This window comes from Carassius auratus, chromosome 5, assembly GCF_003368295.1.
Source record: "Carassius auratus strain Wakin chromosome 5, ASM336829v1, whole genome shotgun sequence".
NCBI lineage: Eukaryota > Metazoa > Chordata > Actinopteri > Cypriniformes > Cyprinidae > Carassius > Carassius auratus.
Window position 1 is genome coordinate 551012 of NC_039247.1, and position 22738 is coordinate 573749.

The 22738-nt window shown below is 39.0% G+C and overlaps 2 protein-coding genes across 2 annotated transcripts; both read right to left on the reverse strand.

The window, feature by feature from the left end:
* Positions 1 to 1573: 1573 nt before the first annotated feature.
* On the reverse strand, positions 1574 to 3583 carry LOC113069962 (diamine acetyltransferase 1-like). Its single transcript, XM_026243112.1, has 6 exons — positions 3339 to 3583; positions 3155 to 3206; positions 2973 to 3056; positions 2650 to 2751; positions 2368 to 2408; positions 1574 to 1858 (listed from the first exon to the last, which is right to left on the reverse strand). The coding sequence occupies exons 1-6, from the start codon at positions 3402 to 3404 to the stop codon at positions 1691 to 1693; spliced, it is 513 nt and encodes a 170-aa protein (XP_026098897.1). The 5' UTR covers positions 3405 to 3583; the 3' UTR covers positions 1574 to 1690.
* An 11448-nt stretch (positions 3584 to 15031) lies between these two features.
* LOC113069948 (diamine acetyltransferase 1-like) lies at positions 15032 to 18445 on the reverse strand. The gene is made up of 6 exons (XM_026243106.1): positions 18207 to 18445; positions 17577 to 17628; positions 17405 to 17488; positions 16173 to 16274; positions 16048 to 16088; positions 15032 to 15312 (listed from the first exon to the last, which is right to left on the reverse strand). Exons 1-6 carry the CDS (start codon positions 18270 to 18272, stop codon positions 15142 to 15144), a joined length of 516 nt encoding a protein of 171 aa, XP_026098891.1. The 5' UTR covers positions 18273 to 18445; the 3' UTR covers positions 15032 to 15141.
* Between the last annotated feature and the right edge of the window lie 4293 nt (positions 18446 to 22738).

The following is a 22738-nucleotide window of genomic DNA, read 5'->3' on the forward strand; positions in this document are numbered from 1 at the left end:
TTTTTTCACTAAAACCTGTTAGATTGCTATACAATTGCCCAAATACCTTTTCCGGTAAATGTTGTACACTAAAATGCATTTTTGCATTTGTCAGAATTGTATTTATTTTTTTCGTGGATGAAGTCAGTTCTCCTCAAGTTCACACGGGTGTCAAGAATCACATCAACTAGCAACATCATCCAATAACAAACACATTATATGCTTAAGTTGTTTTGTTGAAATCTTTATTTAAAATAAATGCTAAGTTTAAAATTTTGCCATTCAGAAATTAATTAATCACTGCTGAAAAACAGTGCAATTCAAATAGAAAGAAATGTGTCTAATGAGAGAGTAAAATGAAATGATTTATGCATGCATAACAAACACAACCCCTTTTTTCTAATTTTTGTCTTTGCTTTGGTTAGTTTTACACTAAATCTTTATTAGACTATTAAATAAAAAACTATTTCAAATTATATATTAAATATATTCCAAACATATAGTCTCAAATATATTTTATGTAAAATGCCACAATGACTTTCAGACATGTTTATTTTGTCAGAAGTCCTGGTGTTTGTCTGCAGGTTCATCATCACCTCTCGGGTTGTTTCTCTGACAGTGAGGACATGGTGCAGGATCTCCATCCTTCGCTCATCTTCATGACCTACTTTTGCACTAGCCACTTCCTCTTTCATCTGTCAATCATCAGAAAGGAGTTAGTGGTCCGACTGTGAAGTTCTGAGATTGTATTAAAAATTCACTGGTGAAACATAATAAATGTTATATACTATTTGATGGTGGTGTGATTTATGACTGAAACAAAATAATTCTACAAAAAAGTTAGAAGAAAATGTTATCTTTATTTGTGACCCCTTGAAATTGTGATTTATTAATAATCTGAAAGGTTTATTGATGGATGGTTTGTTAGGATCGGACAATATTTGGCCGAGATACAATTATGTGAAAATCTGGAATCTGAGGGTGCAAAAAAATTAAAATAAGTTATATATAATGTAGTTCTTAGCAATGCATATTACTAATCAAAAATTAAGTTTTGATATATTTACAGTAGGAAATTAACTAACATCTTCAAGGAACATGATCTTTACTTAATATCCTAATGATTTTTGGCATAAAAGAAAAATCTATAATTTTGACCAATAAAATGTATTTTTGTCTATTGCCACAAATATACCCCAGACTTCAGACTGCTTTTGTGCTCCAGGCTCACATTTTGGGGTTTGCATGTTGATGTCAGCGCTGCGTGTCAGTCTGAACTTCCTCTTCCGATGAAAGCACAAAAACAAAACTGCAACTGCAGCAACCTCTGAACTAGTTTAGTCTAGATTTAGAAATCTGCTCATTTCCAAATCACACGATTCAAACACTTCCTGAAATTATGATATCACGGTCTTACTGGTGAGAAGTATGTATTTTTTTTGCATGTTGAATAGAAGGAAGCATAAAATCAAAATGCAACCACAATTCATGTGTGTATTTGGAAGTGTGGGAACCCTGAGGTTAATAAACCGAAACCTAAAAGAGTTTCTTTTATAGAAGACAGCAAGAGTTTACATACTGATCCGACAGTCTCTTTCCTCAAAGAAGAAGCTTTATTTATTGAACAAGACATTGCATGTGTAATCAAAAAAGCGGACAACAATAGTTGTGCTCATGATCCTCCTCTGAGCGTCTCCTCCTGCACCGGCGTCTACTTGGATGTCATCTTGATTAGGTTGCGCTTGTCAATCTCGTACAGACGCCATCCCTCCTCGTGCGAGAGATCAGCCGCTCCGCGCCGCTTGTAGAACTCGATGGATGACGTGTTCCACTCGGCCACGATGAAGTGCATGCCGCTGCATCGAGCCTTCACGGCCGTCTACAGACAGAGACAAAAACAATCCATACTTTACATCTTCTCAGCTAATATTTCATGTAGGGCTCTGCTGATTGTCATCTTTTGCACGGTGGGGAAAGCTGTAATCTGCTGATTGGTCAGTTTGAATGTCTTAGATTTGCTTTTGAAGTCACACGGTAAAGGAAGGGATAAACGACGACTGTAACGGTTGCTCGGTCTCTTTTCTAGACTTTTCTCCCGCTGTCTTTCTGGTAACATTTTACATACATTCTGGATACATTTATCTGTATGTTTCATGATCCATCTATTTTGTAACCAATTCAAGTGCAACCATAACAAAACAGTGTCATTTATAAATTGTGCATTGAGGCACCATCTATTGCCATTCAATAATCACAATAGCAACGCTCTCTCAAACATTTTGCTAATGGAACTGCATCTGTGTATGTGTATATATATATATATATATATATATATATATATATATATATAGGGCATGATTTTTTGTTGTTGTAATGAATTATAAGTACCTCACTCAGCCTCTTCAGGATTTCAGATCCAATCCCATAACCTGAAAGGATAAAGAAAAGAAAAGATTGTTATTACTATTAATAAATATAAATTATTATTATTATTATTATTATTATTATTAAAAATAATAACAATACTAAATTAGTCAGTATATAATTAGTTATTAAAGTATACAATATATTATTAATAAAATAAAAAGTAGAAGCAGTATGATCTATAAAAATAATATTACAATTGTAATCATAAATATTGCACAAAAAAAGTAAAGAAAATCTTCATACCTCTGAACTCCTTCATCACATAGAAGTCCTCCAGATAAAGCAGCTTCCCAATCCAAGGGTCATAGGTGAAATAGTACATAGCAAAGCCAACTACTGTGTAACCTAATGTGGAAACCATAAAAAAGTTAAACAGTTAAAGAGAAGAGAAACTGAAGAGGAAAAGCATGTCTGCACTCTGATTCAGCGGCCATGACGTCACATCGAACGCGTGACGCAGAAAGATACACTGTAACAATTCCATCATAAATCGAAGCTCAACTGTAACAATATTGTATCCATGATATAAACAGGTTAACAGATTATAATTTATGTTTTTGACTTGCCTTCAATGGACTGTTTATCTCCCGGTACTTCAGCGACGACGCAGTGATAAAACGGATGATCTCCGAAACCGTCCTCGAGCAGCTCTAAAAAAGAAACAAATTACCATCAAATATTTATAAAACGTGACCTTCATATATTATACAAGGAGATCAAAAGGCCGAATAACGGTCTGTAGGCCTACCTTTCTCGGTCAGGACGACCTGCTCCTCCATTTCCTCAAACTTAGCAAGTTCCTAAAATTAATTAAACATCTTAAATTATTTCGCAAACATCAACACGTTAAAAAATTTCAACAAACATTAATAATATATAGAAAAAAAATATTAATAAAATAATTGACGCATGCGCCGTGGTCGTGTTTGTACCTTTATGAGTCGCAGTATGTCTGACACGTCCTTGGGCTCGGCTTTCCGTAATATAAAATTGGCCATTTTCTTCTTTTACTCTTCTTCCCTTTTCTTACTAGTCCTCGGTATGTGAAAAGCAGTAAGATTTGTTTCTTCATTCGGTTCTAAGGGGACTACCCTCAGCAGAAAGTCCGCGTTTCTCACCCTGAAGTTGAGGAAACATATGAAGTCTAGAGTCGCTGGAAGCGCTTTTGAGAGAACATCGCGTTCCAGCGGTATTTATAGACGGAGCGCTGACGTCAGCAAGCAGGCTAAACCTGAGTCACGTGACCAGTGCGACCCAAAATCATCGTAAACTCAGTCTCACTGTAGATCCATTACCACTTAAATAATGGTCTCTACGATCAACTTATCTCACGATGCTTTTGAGAAACGCAGTCCTGATCAAAGAAGAAGAGAGAGCTGTCAGATATTGTGTCAAAGCTGCTAATTCAACCAAGGAAATACGAGACACTGGTTCAGTCATTTTATATTTCAGATTTACATCTTGTTTTATTTGACTCTTGTTTTTGCACTTGAGAAAACACAAACCACTGCAAACAAAATATTATAATCAAGTATACTGTGTGTTAGATATATGTATAATTTAGTATAAAGTCAAAATATGAGTATGCATTTTAATTTCACTGTTAACACAACAATTTGAGTGAAAAATGTAACTTCTGACAAAATATTGTAATTTATTGTGTTAATTAATAAATTGTAATATAAATAAAAAAAAGTCAAATAAAGTAAAATAATTAAATGAATAAATTATATAATAATGAATTTTATATATATATATATATATATATATATATATATATATATATATATATATATATATATATATATATATATATATATATATATATATATATATATATATATATATGAATTTATAGTTAATATAATTTTTTTATTATCCAAGTAAAGAATGTGACAATATTTATTATGACATATATACACAACCAATATTAATTATATATTTATATTTTCATTTCTAATACAATTTATTAAAAATCAATTATAGTATATATTATTGTATTTTCAGTAGACAGGTTAATTATTTCTAAGTTAATTCCTTTTAAAGATACATCTTTTTAATTCTAACATAGTTTGGCATTGAGCACAACAATTTGAACTAAAAGTTAAATGGAAAAACAGACATGAAAATCTGATGACCATGTTGTGGATCACAATAAATATTCCTTTATTTCTTAATTTAATGTTTTAACCTCTAATAAAAAAAAAAAAAAACTAATTGGATTCAATTTAAGTTCAATCCTAGGTTTTAGTGTGGTTTTAGACTTATTGGACCATATCAAAATACAATAGCATTGTCACATACAAGGTTTGTTATTATTATTTTTTTTAGTATAAGTATTCTAGGTTATGAGTGTGTTTGCACTAAAAAAGGGCACTTTAAATGTCCGAATGATACAGTTAAATAAAATCTGTCAGACCCTGATGTTGGATGACATTATAACCTTGTATAGTTCATACACTAGATGGCTGAAGTCATTTGGGACACAACTATTAATATACCACCATAATACATTTGAATAGGGACAGTCTACGCTGTGTTACAGCTCATAGGGTGTCATAACCTCAAGCCAAGACAGGAACAACATATTTCACAGTTTGCACAAAAGCCTGTACTGTGCAATCATCTGTGTGAAAACAGGCCTGCAATCTGTTAGTTATTATATTTTCATGTGTTTCTTATTATGGTTGATGACAAATGGTTGTTCTGCTTTATAATCTCTAGATAACCAACAACACACTTTTTACACCCATCTTCATTTTAGTTGCATGTGATTTTAAGCTAGATTTTCTAACATATAAATGAATACACAAAAAAAAATATTACTGCACATACTTAGAGTAGTGTGCAAACTAACATGTGTTTAAATCATCGGCAAAAACAACCACAGAATATGAGATCGAACGCTGTCGGTTCATTCACAGGAATAAAACAAGGGGAAATTGTCAAAGGCTAATGCACTGATGGGTGAAATTAATATATTAAAATAATATTCCAATATTTCTCACTTGCATTTAAACAAAGCTGCTGATGATTTGGAGAAGCTGTTGCTTGGTTTCCTTAGAAATATGAATCAGATTTTTTTTTGGATCAGCGGCTATTAATAAACACAGCTTTATGTAAATTGATGACATTATCAGATATTGATTTGCAAAGGCAAATATCATGCATCATTGCTCTTTGTGCGATTATAGACATTTCAAATGCAATGACTTATAGGAGATTTCCTCTGAGGGGAAATGGATACTTAGTCATTTCCAGCACCCTCTACCCAACAAAAGCACTTATGCTTTATTCTTATATCTGGAAAATAAGATATAGACCTATTAAAGAAGTTTTAATAAACAACTAAAGGCGTGCATATGTCTCGGAAGTCACTGGGCAGGAAGTCATTGATATTCTCACAGCTTTATTTCCTTTAGTTTTGACAAATGCACAACTGAAACATTCAAGAAAGAGGAACCTGATCACACATTGATGAGTGTCTAAGATAAATCATCTCTGAGTTTAATTACAGTTTTTAGTTAAACAGAAAAATCGCAGGAGCAGCACATGCAATAATGGACAGGCCTTTACAAATAAGCATGCAATTCTCATTCAGTTTGGCTCTGAACCTGGTAATGTCTCAGGAATCTTTCAGAGAGCATTGCACTCCCACTTCACACATTAACAAACAACTGACTGTAACACAGCTGGACTGAGCAATGCTTGCAGGACAACTTTAAAAGGGTCATCATAAGATGCCTATTGTCTACAAGTTGATATGATTCTTTACAATCATTTAACCAATCCCATCAATCTTACTATGCAATTATACTATGCCCTTAAACTATGTTCTCTCTAGGTAAAGAAAAAGTACACACTTTGAGTGTGTAGTAGAAGAGTAGGCAAGCTTTGGGACAAACTTTCTGTAGTTCTGAGCCAAATCCTTTGCTGAAGCGCAATGCATTGTGGGCGTTATAGCCGTTAGAGTGTGCACGGATCCACACTTTAAAAATGTACCTGAAATAACAAACCAAATGGGGACTTCTGGCATACTCTGCTTTGGGACACACTTATTGGAATCTCACATACTGTTTAGGATGAATAGTATGAACACTGGCGCACAGGGTCAGGTTTCTATTTACAGAGTGTTTTTGCAGTGTTGAGCATTGTAACCAATCACAGACATGTCTTTTGATTTCTTGAATGCAATGCTTAATCAGAGATGTTTACATTCAAATCCACTTACCGCTCAATACGCAGGAGTTTTGTTCAATGCTGACTTCTGGGGCCTAGCATAAAACCGGTTTAGCTGGCTAGCCCAGATAAGTTTCATTTTAGTTTGTGCAAACTCTGGGTTATAGGTATCACGAATGTAGCTCTGCTTTAATCTGTGTGCATCGCCTAGTAACTTACGCAAGACATCACCAGTTGATTAATCACAACACTTTACATACATTTCCTGAACAAAAATCTTCTCGTTTCATTTGGTCAGCATATTACAGTTAAAGGTTTTACAGAAGGGATTTTTCTTTTTATCACTGCATGTATCAGAAAATACTGTCAACAGCCAGAAAACAAACAAATTTCACCATGATTAGGGTAAAAATATTATATGATGAACAAACCCCTCAGTAAAAAAGTTTGGTGTAAAAGGGATGCTGAACTGGAGAGGGGGGGGGGAGCCTTTAAATTATATTTAAAGGCGCAATATGTAATTTTTCTGCTTTAAAAATAGCAGAAATCACTATATCTATGTTATATATATTTTTTAGTTGTGTACTTACATCATCCCGACAGTTTCCACGAACTTTCAAATCCGGAGAAAATTATAGTTTAATTCGAAGACACGGCACGTTTCTTTATTTCCGTTTTGTCGCCCGTCTATGACGTCATATAAACTTTGACCCCTCTAGTTTATCTAACTTCCTGCGGAACCGCCAAATACAAAGGTGGACAGAAACAAAGACGAGACGAAGAAGAAAAAGTAGTAGCCTTGATTGAGACTATTATTTCCCTATCATAGGTCACTTCGATGCTGCGGTGACGTCACCACATATGGGAACACCTCCGGTGTGACGAATGTCTGAAGCCCAATACCATCCCGCCAATCCTATTGGCCAAATGGCGCATAGCACCACTCTACGCATGCGCACGCATGATATACCTGGGTGCAGCGCGCCATTTCGCTCAGATTTTCATTCCTTCAGGAATAGCGAATCATCTGTGCCCTATCATCTCGCGTTCTCCAGCGATCTCTTCGAGCAGTGTTAACTCCTCTTCGCGGACGCGATGAGTTTTCGCAAATGCAAGGAGCCATGTACCAGGTACATCACGGCGGGGGACTCTCATGACAGGTGCGTAGTATGTCTTGGTTTACATCACGCACAGGCAGCGCTTAGCGGCCTTTCTTCCTGTCCCCATTGTGATGGCCTGCGGCTCAGAGTACTGCGCTCTAGGGTGGAAGTATTCTCTAATGTCGCCCTCGAGTCTAACCCCCGTCAGGTCACCTCTGCGACTGCCGAGGCACCGCACGAGGCGAGGGCCTGGGGTGACACGTGCGACATGGACTTCGTGGACAGCGCAGCGCTGGAATATTCTCCACATCGCTCGCTCTCCCCTACCCTGCTGCAGAATAAAGCTTATACTGAGCCTGTCGTCTTCTCTAATGAGGATTTGCTTCCCACACCGGAGGCATGCGCCGCCATTTCCTTCGGTTGTGGACGTTATGACGACGATGTTTTATCCACCGCGGCCTCGGGGTCTGAGGACTTCGCGACCGACACTAGCCCTCTTCCTCCTAGCGGACAGGAGAGGCGTGTTTCCCCCTCCTACAGTGAGCTGTTGGATGTGGTTTCTCGTGCGGTGGGTAAATTGGGGCTGGACTGGGAGGTTGACGCGGCCGAGGCCCAACCTTCTTCTAAGCTGGACGACCGTTTTCTAACTAGTCGGACACCTGCACAGCCCAGGAGGCCTTTACCTTTTTTCCCGGATCTCCACCAGGAGGTTTCGAGGTCTTGGAAACAGCCGTTTTCGGCGCGGATCACTAATGCTGCGGCCGCGGATTTCGCCACCGTTTCTGATATGGCGAACCATGGCTACACTATGATGCCCCCGGTGGAAGAGACTCTCGCCGAACACCTTGCGCCTAATTCGGCCGCGGCATGGAAGTCTCGCCCCCTTCTTCCTTCGAAGGCGTGTCGAGTCACGTCTAGTTTGGTGGGTAAATCCTACATGGCGGCTGGTCAAGCGGCTGCTTCACTCCACTCTATGGCGGTCCTTCAGGCCTACCAAGCGGAGTTATTGAAGGAATTGGATGAAGGTGAGGGCATCACACCGGAGGCGGTGAAAGAACTTCGCAGAGCGACGGATTTGGCGCTACGTGCTACCAAACATACCGCTCGTGCAGTGGGCCGTACTATGGCCGGTTTGATTTCGGTTGAGCGCCACCTCTGGCTTAATCTCACCGATATTAAGGAGAAGGATAAATCTTTCCTTATGGATGCCCCTGTCTCCAGGGATGGATTGTTCGGTGAGGCTGTCACGTCAGTAGTGGAGAAGTTCAGGGCAGCGAAACAGCAATCAGCCGCTTTCCGCCAGCTGATTCCCCGCAGACCCAGGGAGGTTGAACGCCGGCAAGCGCCCGCGCGTTCTCGCTCAACCTCCTCTCACCGCCAGCGAGCAGCCTCTCGAGAGGAACCCACACCTATGGCGCCTCCTCGTAAGGATTGGGGCCCTAGGGTTTTTCCTCCGGCGCACCAGCGTCAACGTAAACGTTTGAACCTGACCTCGACGGCTAAAGCCTCTCGTTCTCGGGTACCGAATAGCAGCTCCTGATCTTTTTGCTGCTTGCCAGGGACTGTGCCCTCCGCTAGAGAGCGCTGTCGGACCGCTTTCGCGCATCCTACACTCTCATTGCAGTCCCCATGCTCAAACATTGATTGTCTCGCCGCTAACAGCGCCTCGAGCAACATTGGATCGAGCTGTAATGACAGACGCTCCCTCAGACACTCTGCGCAATCCTGCTTTCGGAGTGCGAGGGCCGACTCAAGGACCATACACAAACGGCCCGTTTATGACGGCTCGCGCAGCCGCCGCTTTTTCGCTAGCGGCAGAGCCCGATGTTCCATCTGTTGGCCTAATTCCTGCCGTGGACACGTTTCAGGATTATACTCAACGGAACGCAACGATTCTGGCGCATACGCTTCCCCGGTGCACGAACACCACGGGCTTTTCGTGTCCGGTCGTTTTAACGCGTATGACAGCGTTGCAGGGAGCGGAAGCTTTGAAACCGCTGATATTGTTTCGGGCCGCGTGGGAACGCTTGCCCGGCATTTCTCAATGGGTGTTACGCACGGTTTGTCACGGATACACCATTCAGTTTCGGAAAGGCCCGCCTCCTTTCCGCGGAATTCTCTCCACTACGGTGAAGTCTACGGAAATGGCGGTGCTGCGACAGGAAATGTCAGCTCTGCTGAGCAAAGGGGCTATAGAAGAAATACACCCCTCTCAGATGGAGACAGGTTTTTACAGCCGTTATTTCGTGGGTACCGAAAAAAGACGGCGGATTACGGCCCATTCTGGATTTACGCCGTCTGAATCTTGCACTCAGACCGAGCAAATTCAAGATGTTGACGGTGAAATCTATTCTGTCTCAGATCCAACCAAACGATTGGTTTGTTACGATCGATCTGAAGGATGCGTATTTCCATATTCAGATCGTCAAGAGACACAGGAAGTTCCTCAGATTCGCTTTAGAGGGCAAAGCGTATCAGTACCGCGTTCTTCCCTTTGGCTTGGCTTTAGCGCCCCGTACTTTCTCAAAATGCATGGACGCAGCTCTGGCCCCGTTGCGGCTCCAGGGCGTTCGTGTGTTGAATTATTTGGACGATTGGCTGGTGCTAGCGCAATCGCGGACTCAAGCACACTCTCACCGAGATCTTGTGCTGAATCATTTGAACAGCCTGGGCTTACGAACAAATTTCAAGAAGAGTGTTTTAACTCCCTCTCAACGGATAACTTTTCTGGGAATAGATCTGGACTCTCGCGCGATGACAGCGAAGCTTTCTCTCCCGCGCGCTCAGTCGATTGCGTCATGCGTGCAGCACTTCAAAGCGGGTCGCACGGTGACCGTGAGATTGTGCCTCAGGCTCTTGGGTCTAATGGCAGCAGCATCCCCCGTGATTCGTCTGGGATTGCTTCAAATGCGCCCCTTTCAGTGGTGGACAAAAAGGCGGAATATTTCACCCCGTTGTCTCCCGCATCGCACGATTTCGGTGACACGGCGGTGCGTGATGTCGCTAAAAATTTGGATGTCAACCGAATTTCTCCTGTCAGGAGTTCGACTGGGAATGTATGCTTTCCGAGAGACTGTCACGACGGACGCGTCTTTGACTGGTTGGGGAGCTGTGTGTCGAGGGCGACCAGCCCACGGAGTATGGACAGCGGCTCAGCGCGGCTGGCACATAAACAGACTGGAATTACTGGCAGTTTTTCTGGCTCTCCAGTATTTCACGGATCTGCTGATCGGCCGTCATGTGCTGCTCAGATCAGACAACACAGCGGTTGTGTCTTATCTGAACCATCAAGGAGGATTGCACTCCCGCCCCCTGTGCAGGCTGGCGAGGCGTGTTCTTCTGTGGTCTCGGAACAAGTTTCTATCGATCCGGGCCATTCATGTCCCCGGACGATTGAATTTCGGAGCGGACTTGCTATCCAGACAGGCTCTGGAACAGGGAGAATGGCGATTACACCCCCAGACGGTGGATCTTTTATGGCGGATGTTCGGCAAAGCGAAAGTGGATTTATTCGCGTCGAGCATGACTACGCATTGCCCGCTATGGTTCTCCCTACGCTCCCCATCGCCCCTGGGCGTGGATGCGTTAGCTCACAGCTGGCCCAGGACCAGTCTGTATGCTTTTCCTCCGATTCGTTTGATCCCAGCGGTATTATGCAGAATACGGCGGGACAGAGTGGAACAGCTGCTGCTGGTGGCCCCGCGATGGCACACGCAGCCGTGGTTTGCGGATCTGATCAGTCTGCTAGCGGGCTCTCCGTGGGAGATTCCCCTCAGACAGGATTTATTATCACAAGCACAGGGGCTGATTTGGCACCCGAGGCCAGATCTGTGGAAACTGTGGGCGTGGCCACTGAGCGGAGTGCATTAGTATGTCCCGGTCTTTCTGTTGAAACCACTGAGACTATATTGAATTCTAGAGCAGCTTCTACGAGACGCTTATATGCTTTCAAGTGGAGACTGTTTACAGCCTGGTGTGGCAATCATAATGTGGATCCAGTTTACTGCCCAGTGGCTTCAGTGCTGGAGTTCCTCCAGGAGCGTTTTTCGGATGGCGTTACACCAGCCACTTTAAAGGTTTACGTGGCAGCCATTTCAGCTTACCACGAATACATAGGCGGTGCCTCTGTGGGGCGTCATCCATTAGTTTCTCGTTTCATACAGGGTGCGCGACGGCTGAGGCCTTTCCGCCCTGTGCGAGTTCCTTCATGGGATTTATCCATTGTGTTGTTAGGTTTATCAGGGCATCCGTTTGAGCCCTTGGAAACCGTATCGGATAAATTCCTGACACTGAAGACACTTCTTCTCATAGCTTTATCCTCCCTCAAGAGAGTTGGGGATTTACAGGCTCTTTCTGTTTCACCCTCGTGCATGGAATTTGCACCGGGCCCTGTGAAGGTGCTGCTGCGGCCCAGGCCTAACTATGTTCCTAAAGTCGCATCTAACCCCTTTCGCTTTCAGCAAGTGGTTCTGGAAGCTTTTTCACCTGCTGAGGCTGGGTCAGGAGATCTAAGTCTTTGCCCTGTGAGAGCTTTAAAGACTTATGTGGATCGTACAGCCCCTTGGCGTGAATCTGACCAGCTGTTTGTCTGCTTTGGACATAAAAGCAAGGGCCATGCGGTTACAAAGCAGCGCATGTCCCATTGGCTGGTGGAGGCAATTTCTTTGGCCTATGAGGCGCGCGGACTCGCTTCGCCCTTAGGGATTAAGGCTCATTCCACTCGAGCTGTAGCTTCTTCTCAAGCTTTTCTCAGTGGTTCTTCTATGGATGATATCTGTGCTGCGGCAGGATGGTCCTCACCGAGCACCTTTATCAAGTCCTACAGTCTGGATGTGAGGATGGCCCCTGGCTCCCGGGTTCTCTCCGCTTGAGCAGATGCTTCCTCGGATCTCAGTTATCAGGTACGTCAGGCGTTTTGGTATATCGTTCCCATATGTGGTGACGTCACCGCAGCATCGAAGTGACCTATGATAGGGAACATCTCGGTTACGTATGTAACCTTGGTTCCCTGAATAGGGAACGAGATGCTGCGGTTCTGGCCGTTCCGTACCTTGATAACTTCTTCATCTTCAGTCATGAAATCTGAGCGAAATGGCGCGCTGCACCCAGGTATATCATGCGTGCGCATGCGTAGAGTGGTGCTATGCGCCATTTGGCCAATAGGATTGGCGGGATGGTATTGGGCTTCAGACATTCGTCACACCGGAGGTGTTCCCATATGTGGTGACGTCACCGCAGCATCTCGTTCCCTATTCAGGGAACCAAGGTTACATACGTAACCGAGATGATTTTATATTTATATTCGTATTTAAACCTCAATCAATAACTTACTTATGGATCATGATTATGCTTTGCCTGCACGTTCTGTGAAGCGCAAACGCACGGGTGAAATAAATGACCCGAGATGGTTTTGGGACAAGAGAAGCAACAAGACACGGGTAAATATTGGAGTTGCATTACAAGATAGAGAGAGCTTCGTGACAAGCTGAAACTACAGAGAGATGTCGAACTCGCTTGCATTCTGATAAACAGGTATGCATCCATTCAGCTAACTGTATATATCCGTATATTTTGTGAAACGATGATGTCTTGTGTAAAACGCAGACGCACTAGCTCTCATGTAAATCTACATTTGTTCTATATCTAGCTGAATAAAGTAGCTTCAAATGCAGTTCTCTAACTTGTTCGATATCATAGTATAACGTAATTATAATTATTAACGAAAGGCGGCCATGTTTTTTAACATATATTACTACTAGCTAGATGGAATATTGATTTGATAGGGGTCTCATAATTCATATAGACGGTTTCATCGGGCGCACGGTCGTGTATATCAGTCTGGCTGCGGTGCATTCTACAAATGCAGTTAAAGGCAAGGTGATGAGTAGACTGAAGTTGTGCTCAGGTGGATGTGCTGCAGGATTTGTTTCCCATACATTTATTTATTTTTTGAGACTCGCCACAATTTTAAAACTGATCTTTTTTCAAAAATACTTCATTGAGTAACGTTGCGTACCGCACGTTTAATAATAATAATTCCTTACATTTATGTTTAAATATCAAAACGAGGCACAGGTGTTTTTATATCGCTGTATTTCTGAAGGAAGACTTGCATGTTATATGCCTGATAGCAGCGTGTGAGCGTACCAGCTCTGCTTTGTTTACAGCTGTTACTGGGGAAACCTCTATTTCTCGCGCTTTATGTCTGTGCTTTAAAACATCTCCTGTTGGCAAATAATGAATTTGCATTTTCATTAAGTCCGCCTGATCCACGCAGCAAACATTTTGTTTGTTATCAAAAAATATCTACTCTAGAGGGACTTGGCTGTTGTTATTGATTCTATTTGGAGTCTACCGGAAGTTAAGTTAGGTCCACAAAAGCGCTCATGCGCAGTAACGTTTGTTTATGTTGTTGCCGTTGAAACCGTCTATATCTCTCCGTTCGAAAAGACATGATTGTCAAAATACTAAGTTAGAATGAGTGAGGAATGATAGGGAGCGACAAATGGCGCGTGTTCCAATGAACAACAACTCCCATGAGCCTTACGCTCTTTCCCGACGTCATCAAAGTACGTCTTATGTTATTATTTTGATTGAGTGACCCCTGGTGGCCAAAAATTCCATACTACGCGTTTAATATAGATAGATATTTAATATAGATAAGGTGCCTGAAGTTTAGTGTCTGGGGAAAGTTAAAAAGAACTGTGTTAGACTATTTCATTACTCTCTAGAAAAAAGGAACTAATTGTGTTTTTATGGTAAGTAATGCATTACACTACTTCTGAGTTACTTTTTCACATCTGGGCTGGGCTTTCACATCAAAAGGGAAATGAATAAGCCTCAAGCTGAAGGAAATGTAAATTCATGTCTGTACCGCAGTTTAAACAAACCTGAAAAATGAAGAATAGGACGCAGTAGAAGTTCAATGCTCTTCAGCAATAATTAAAAAAAAACTTCATTTCAAGAAGTCATTTTTGCTTTACCCACCAACGCTTGTCTCACCTTAATAGAATCGTTTGTTGCCAAGTATAAAATGAGGAAGATGAGGGAATAAAGTGTAAAAAATATGTTCTATTTTAAAAGTTTTATTAAGAACGAATTTAAGATTGAAGTATACAGAAGAAGTAAACATGCCACATCAGTACATATGATTCATTACATTACATCCTGATTCATGAATGATTAAATCACAAAAGAAAATACATATTTTATGTATCTTTTTACTTCAAAACAAGAAAATTATTTTTCAAAATGATGTCGAGAAAATTACACATCTAAAGGTAGAAGTGATAAACTCTTGTCAGACATTGCAATAAAAAAAAACTCAATGATTTATGGGTAAGAATTAAAGGTTTGGGATGTAACATTACACCCTAAATGCTTCAAAATGACTTGAAGATCTGTCCACTTTAGTGAACACCAGAGGTTGAATCACAGACTGCAACGATCTCCCGGTTCACTCCTCATCGGTCATCTTGAGCAGGTTCTGCTTGTCGATCTTAAAGAGCCTCCATCCTTCCTCCAGCGAGAGATCAGACGCTCCACGCCGTTTGTAAAACTCAATGGAGGACTTGTTCCACTCCGCCACGATGAAGTGCATGCTGCTGCACCGAGTCCTGACCGCCGTCTGCAGAAAACCAGCAAATGATTGGAGAAAACTGACTCTGAGTACAAGAAATACAGCCGGGAAGAACATTAGAGGTGCTGTAATGTTAGATTATTAACCTGGGACTAATTATTAACTAGTATTGTATACTTTGAGCTTTGGTACCCTTGTGAAAAATAAGTAGACTTCAGTATACTAATAATAAACAAGCAGTACATCTTTATGTTTATGGTTAACTAAAATATTCTTTAATGTGATGTTTTAAGGATATTTGTAATTTCATGTATTAATGATGGTGTTAATATTTTGTACATTTAAAATATATTAACTTTCAATTCAATATTTAATAAAACACTGCAGTTAAAATGATAATCCAGTACTTTATATGTGCTGTAGTATGTTAGTCAACACATGGACATGATTTATAATGCACTTTTAAGTAAAATATCATTACAAAGTGCACTTCTTAAAAGTGTACTTAAGTGTGTTAAGAAACAAAGTCATGAATGAGTATTTTTAAGTACATTTATGTATGATTAAATTCCATTGATATAATTTTTTTTTTTTTTACATATTACATTATTTTTAGTTTTTAAAAATACACTTATATGATTGTATACTACAACTGCACATTCAATACCATTAAGCACACTTTCGTTTTCACAAGGGTAACTACGTGAACAGTTTCCTCGCTGGCCATAGAAATAAATGTTATTGATCATTTTGGTGTTATATATAAAGGAAGTTTAAACTTACCTGACTCAGTTTCTTCAGGATTTCAGACCCAATTCCAAAACCTGATTTTAATAGAAAGAAAAGTGCGTTACATGACGGTGTCTCATAATATCTGACATCTTAAATGTATAAGGTCACATTCATACCCCGAAACTCTTTCATGACGTAGAAGTCCTCCAAGTAGAGCAGTTTCCCAATCCAGGGGTCATAGGTGAAATAATACATGGCAAAGCCAATGATCATATGACCTGGAAACACAGTTCAATCATTGTTTCCAGCAAGAGGAAAGCATTTCTAAATCAAAGATAACTCAGAGTTTCCATGAAGACAAATGCTGTTGGTCTGCAATTTGCTTAAATTTGTTTAAATTGATTTCAGATGGGATTATCGGCACCACAACCCTCGCATACACCACAGTCACGTCATTCCAGGAGTCACAGTTTGGCTGGATTCATCATTTCACTCTTTTTTTCATATTTATTCTGTTGATTTGAATGATTATACCACAATGCAAAAATATTTTCTAGGGATGCACTGATAAGAACATATTGTCCTATACCGATAACCGATAATTTTTTTTTTTCTTTTTTTTTTTTTGAAAGCCGATAACTGATATGTTGGCTGATAAATCTTTATTCAAGTTTTTATATACTTTTTGAGAGCCTGGTTACAAAAAAGGTCTCATCATTAAAAGCCACATCCCAAACACTGGCTTGAACAGCCTGGTTTGAACGGTGTATATTTTAAAGATAGTTTTACTCTCCCAATACCAAATTTCACCATAATTCTTACAAATACATAATATAATGCATAAATAATGTGATCAAGTTGTCTCAGGTCAGAGTTTCTGAAGGATATAATCCATTATTTATCAGCTTTAAGATATCGGCCAAATTTTCTTATCGGACTGATACCGATAATAGAAAAATATTAACATTTATTGGCCGATACCGATATGGTGGCCGATTTATCATGCATCCATAATCTTTTCTTACTTTTTTAATATTTTCATATATAAAATATATTTTTATTTAATGTTAATGATGCATTTTTCTTAATTTCTTTCTTTCTTGTCATTTTGCTTCTCAAGCAAACATTTCGATTTATGACTTTTTTTATATCTGTACTTGAAAATAACACAAAAATACTAAGAATTTAAATATAGTAGGGTTAGGAACACAGATTAAAGTCTTTTTGAGACATTTTTCAGAAAACAAGACTTAATATCTATTATCTTAAACAATTTTGCTTCTTAAGTCAAGTATATCTGTGTCTTGATTTAAGAAGAAACAGGATAAATACAGAGGAAGAAAATCATTTTTGGCAGTGTGTATACTTATATTTTTCCTAAAATCAATTTTTTTTTGATTTGACTTACCATCAACGCTCTGGTCCTGTTTGGGCACTTCTGCAACGATACAGTGATAGAACGGATGATCTCCAAACCCGTCCTCCAGCAGATCTACACGAGCCAAAGAGCAGCTAGAGGAGTCAAAACACAAGCTACAAACTCTGAAAACATCATTGCATTTACCTCTAAATGTACTTACCTTTCTCAGTGAGAATAACTTGATCTTCCATTTCTTCAAATTTTGCCAGTTCCTAACACGAAACATGCATATTCAGGTTTGAACATCATAAAATTAGGATTAACTCTCCAGATTTCATCATCACAACATTTAAGGTCAAAAGAAAAAAGAACAGAAAAAACGAATAAATAAATCACATTGTTGTGGAAACTAATTTTACTAATAAATTTCTAGTAAATGTCATAATTTCAACAAATAAATATAAACATTTGAATATAAATATAAAAATAAAACAACATTTAAAATAAAGGAAACTACAACTTACGCAACACATTAAACATGAAAAAAAAACTGAAAGCATGTTTTCTTGAACAGCATACTTCAGTAGTCTTTATTTATAACTTTGGAAAATTATTTGTGCTACACTGATTTTAAACTGCCTTTAATAGCATCAATCTGGTTTACAACTGAATTACATAGCTTTATTAAATATTAAAAATAATAATAGCAAAAATAGTCATAATATACATATTATAAATAAATAAAAATTAGTATAAATGAAATAAATTATAAATAACAATGAATATAAAACAATATAATAAATTATAATATAAAAAAGATAATATGAAGAAAACTGCAAGTATTTCATACCTTTATGAGTCGCAGTATGTCAGACACGTCCTTGGGCTCGGCTTTTCGTAATATAAAATTGGCCATTTTCTTCTTTTGCTCTTTTTTCCTTTGCTGACTAGTCCTCTGTATGTGAAACGTAGTAAGATCTGTTTCTTCATCCGCTTCTCAGAGGTTTACCCTCAGCTACAAGCCTCAGATCTGCTTTCTTCTGCTTGGAAAGGCATCCAGTGGCTGGTGTGATGAAGCGTCCGCTGAGCTCAGAGCTGCGATGCTTCCTCCTTTTATTGATGTTCATGAGGGGCAGAAACCTTCAGGCCACTCCCAGAAAAACCTGCTGTGCATCGGGTGCTTCCTGAAAAAAAGTGGTCTGTTTGTGCACTCAAAGCAACATGGGTTAATGTTTATCATTCTAGAAAGATCATCACTCGTTCATGTTCTTCATTTTCAAACCACATATCATGTTCTGTACATAAGCATCAAATAAAACAGACCTTTGAATTTGCAAATGCAATCTTGTTTTACTTGCAATATATATTACTTCTATAATGCATATAGGACTTAGTATACAGAGCAGATTGGCTGATATATACATATAAATATCCACTTTAATTACAGACAAATACAAATGTGCATTAAAATAAACACTTATTTAACACAATATTTACTATAAATTCACAGATTTTACTAATGACACTTTTGCTAATCAACAAGTGAATAATCTGATCACAAAAAAGAAAAAAAGAAATAAATACATTTGCCAAATGTTCAAATAGCCGTCAATAAAAGTAATACAAATAATATTATAAATACTATACTGTAGTATAAATATTATACATATAAAATATAAAATGAATAAAAGAAATTGAAATAAATAATAATTTTAAATAAAAATAATGTAAATATAAATTAATAGTATAAATAAGTTATAAAAATGATCAAATTAAAGTCAAAACTAGAAAATCAGTGCATATTTGTAATTTTAAACATGTAATCTGACCACAAAAATCACAAAATAGTCAAATATCAGTTGATAAAAGTAATACGAACTATAAATAAAAATAGCAATAACATTAATAAAATACAAAATGTAAATAAAATAAATTATAGTATTAATAAAAAGCATATAATAAATAAATTGCATAACATGAAAAAATAATAATCATCAAATTGTTATAAAAGCAATAAAAAGAAAGTCATCATTTGGAAAACATTTTTCACAAAAGAAAATATAATCACGATTTTACAACCAAAAATGTGTCTTGAATATTAATGCATCCCTGAGGATCGAAGGAAACCTGCAAAAACCATAAAAAAATTAAAAAACGGCATTCTGTCAAGTTTGTATATGACTTGATATAAATCAGGGCCAGCATGCTTGAGGAGGGTCACTGTTTTGCCACGAGTTAATCTGTGGTGTATTTTGCCATGAGGTGCTTTTGTGTATCATCAACAAAACTCGACTTACAGTTGGTGGCTTGATGGAAATTACAGTTACAGTAAAAATGCAGGACAAAGTCCAAATGAAGCACAGCTTCTGGATATTTCAGATTTTCAAATCTTAATTAGTAATTTCACCTTCTTTGGTATGACAGTTCAAGTTGATCAAGTGTTTCTGCAAATATAGATTTTAAACAAAAAATATGTAAAAAAAAAAAAAAAAAAGAAAAAAAAAAAAAACTAAGGTGCAGATGATGAAAACCCATTTGCACGTGCAACTGGATGATATATAAATGTATAAATATAGATAATATTGCAACAGAATATCCTAGACTGTGTGACTTTACTGATTTTTCTTGCAACATGACACAGACAGCATTTTCATGGAAAACTTTCCAGAGTTTTCGCACAGCACCTTTGACCCGTTGCACACACAAACACAGAGTATTACAGTAACATGCAAAACTAAAAAAATTGGCCACTTTGTTCAATTTATATATTTATTTTCAGCAGTGCAAAAAAATGACCAACTGATGCAAATTCTGTGACAAAAAACCCCCAAACTTTTTATTCCAGATTATAACAGTGCTTTAAGTGGGCCGGTACGCACCTGTACTCAGTACTCGGTAAGCTCATTTGGACATCTGTTTTAATAGAGGTTTTAATCTTTTGCCTGCGCTGCTGCTTTTCAGAGCGCCCTTCACAATGCTTCCTAATTCTTCCTAGTTCAGAGTCTGGAGCGTGAATCATTTGAACCAGTTCGGGAGTTCGGAGCGGGTTCGCGAATCATTTCAGTCAGTTCGGGAGTTCGTAGCGGGTTCGCGAATCATCTGAGTCAGTTTGGAGATCGCGAATCATTTGAGTCAGTTCGGGAGTTCGGAGCGGGTTCGCGAATCATTTCAGTCAGTTCGGGAGTTCGTAGCGGGTTCGCGAATCATCTGAGTCAGTTTGGAGATCGCGAATCATTTGAGTCAGTTCGGGAGTTCGGAGCGGCTTCGCGGATCATTTGAGTCAGTTTGGGAGTTCGGAGCGGGATCGCGAATCATTTGAGTCAGTTCGGTAGTTCGGAGCGGGTTCGCGAATCATTGAGGCAATTTGGGGATCGCAAATCATTTGAATCAGTTCGGGAGTTCAGAGCGGCTTCGCGGATCATTTGATTCAATTCGAGAGTTCGTAGCGGGTTCGCGAATCATTTGCGTCAGTTCGGGAGTTCGTAGCGGGTTTGCGAATCATTTGAGTCAGTTCAGGAGTTCAAAGAAAGTTCACGAATCATTTGAGTCAGTTTGGTGATCACGAATCATTTGAATCAATTAGAGAGTTCGTAGCGGGTTCGGGAATCATTTGAGTCAGTTTAGGAGTTCGGGGCGGGAACGCGAATCATTTGAGTCAGTTTGGTGATCACAAATCATTTGAATCAGTTCGGGAGTTCGTAGCGGGTTCGCGAATCATTTGAGTCAGTTCGGGAGTTCAAAGCGGGTTTGCGAATCATTTGAGTCAGTTTGGGGATCGCGAATCATGTGAATCAGTTCGGGAGTTCGTAGCGGGTTCGCGAATCATTTGTGTCAGTTTGGGAGCTCGGAGCGTGAATCATTTGAGTCAGTTCGGGAGTTTGAATGTAGTAGCTCTTTCTAAGGGAATTTTTTCAAAATACTTTTGCACATTTTATTTATGTTCAGTAGTTCTTTCTTGCTCAAGAAAATCCACAAACTAATAAAAAGATGTATTATTAATATCGCTTGTTGACTGCTGTATATAAAAACACCTTCAATATAGTTGTTGTTTTTTTTTGGCTATAATCAGAGGTGTCAAGTAACGAAGTACAAATACTTCGTTACTGTACTTAAGTAGAAATTTTGGGTATCTATACTTTACTTGAGTAATTATTTTTCAGCCGACTTTTTACTTTTACTCCTTACATTTTCACGCAAGTATCTGTACTTTCTACTCCTTACATTTTAAAAATAGCTTCGTTACTGCTATTTAATTTTGGCTTGTTTTCATTCTGGCTTGTCATCATTCTAAAAAAGAAAAAAAAAACGTATCCAGATAAATCGCGCCATCCGGATGGAGTGAATTTGATTGTGGTTGGATGAGAAGTATAAACAGATACCATTCCGACACCCTATTGGTCTGTACGCGATCCATCGCACCTGCACATGACACAAATCCATCCACATGACATCACACTCCAGCAAGGACATAGCCAGTTTTGGGTTCATCAAAAAATATATTTCTTAAAAGTAGGGTTGGGTATGGAACCGGTTTACGATCGCCTCAGAGTCAGTCCGCTTAAATTTCATATGAAACCGGCGTCAGACCGGTCTCCTCCATTCTTTCAGCGCGCTCTTCAATCCGCAGAGGCGCAGACCGCGGAGGAGCAGCGTGAGCTCAAACAGAGACAGAGGACACAAGGTGTGTGTTTATCGATAGATTGCTAGAATATCCGTATCTGTGCAGTTCTTTGTCATAAATACAGTTTACAAAAGGTCACGAAGAAGCAGTCGCTTTCTCATCTACTGTAAAGTTTTCGCTTGTCACCGCTCATTCCAGCGAAAATCTAGCCCTTAACACATATGAACGAACACATACTTTAATTACACTTATTCATACGTACTTTATACATACACTAGCTACTGTGAAAAAGTCTTAGGCACGTTAGTATTTTCACTTAAAAGAATGGTGTTCGGCTATTTATATATTTTGCTGAAGTGTGTCAGTATAAAATATCAGTTTATATTTCCAAACATTCATTTTGCCATTGTCAGCCTGCTTGTGCATTCAAAATCGCACTAGATTATTATTAAAATTAATGGCAAACTGATATTTCCTACGGACACAATACAGCAAAAGATATCAATAACTGGCTTAAAGCCCTTTTTTTGGGGTGAAAATACAATTTTTTCTTTGCCATAAGACTTTTGCACAGTACTGTATTTTAAAAACGACATTGTTGCTACTTTATAAAGAATGAGCATACAGTAATTCACAGGACTGATTAAAGACAGTGACAGACAGCACTCATCTTAACTAAATATCAGAGTGAGTGACAGATATACAGTAGAAATATTATGTGTGGTTTTGTATTAAATATTGACCCAGATTGTGAAATACAT

What these genes read in the sequence shown, in the direction of transcription:
- LOC113069962 (XM_026243112.1), bottom strand. Translation starts at nt 3,404, where the DNA reads ATGGCCAATTTTATATTACGGAAAGCCGAGCCCAAGGACGTGTCAGAC. An exon ending in TGTGATGAAGGAGTTCAGAG is followed by an intron (nt 2,409 to 2,649) that starts GTATGAAGATTT and finishes TTATCCTTTCAG; the next exon opens with GTTATGGGATTGGATCTGAA. An exon ending in TCCTGAAGAGGCTGAGTGAG is followed by an intron (nt 1,859 to 2,367) that starts GTACTTATAATT and finishes CTCTGTCTGTAG; the next exon opens with ACGGCCGTGAAGGCTCGATG.
- LOC113069948 (XM_026243106.1), bottom strand. Translation starts at nt 18,272, where the DNA reads ATGGCCAATTTTATATTACGAAAAGCCGAGCCCAAGGACGTGTCTGAC. An exon ending in AGTTATTCTCACTGAGAAAG is followed by an intron (nt 17,489 to 17,576) that starts GTAAGTACATTT and finishes TGGCTCGTGTAG; the next exon opens with ATCTGCTGGAGGACGGGTTT. An exon ending in TCCTGAAGAAACTGAGTCAG is followed by an intron (nt 15,313 to 16,047) that starts GTAAGTTTAAAC and finishes GGTTTTCTGCAG; the next exon opens with ACGGCGGTCAGGACTCGGTG.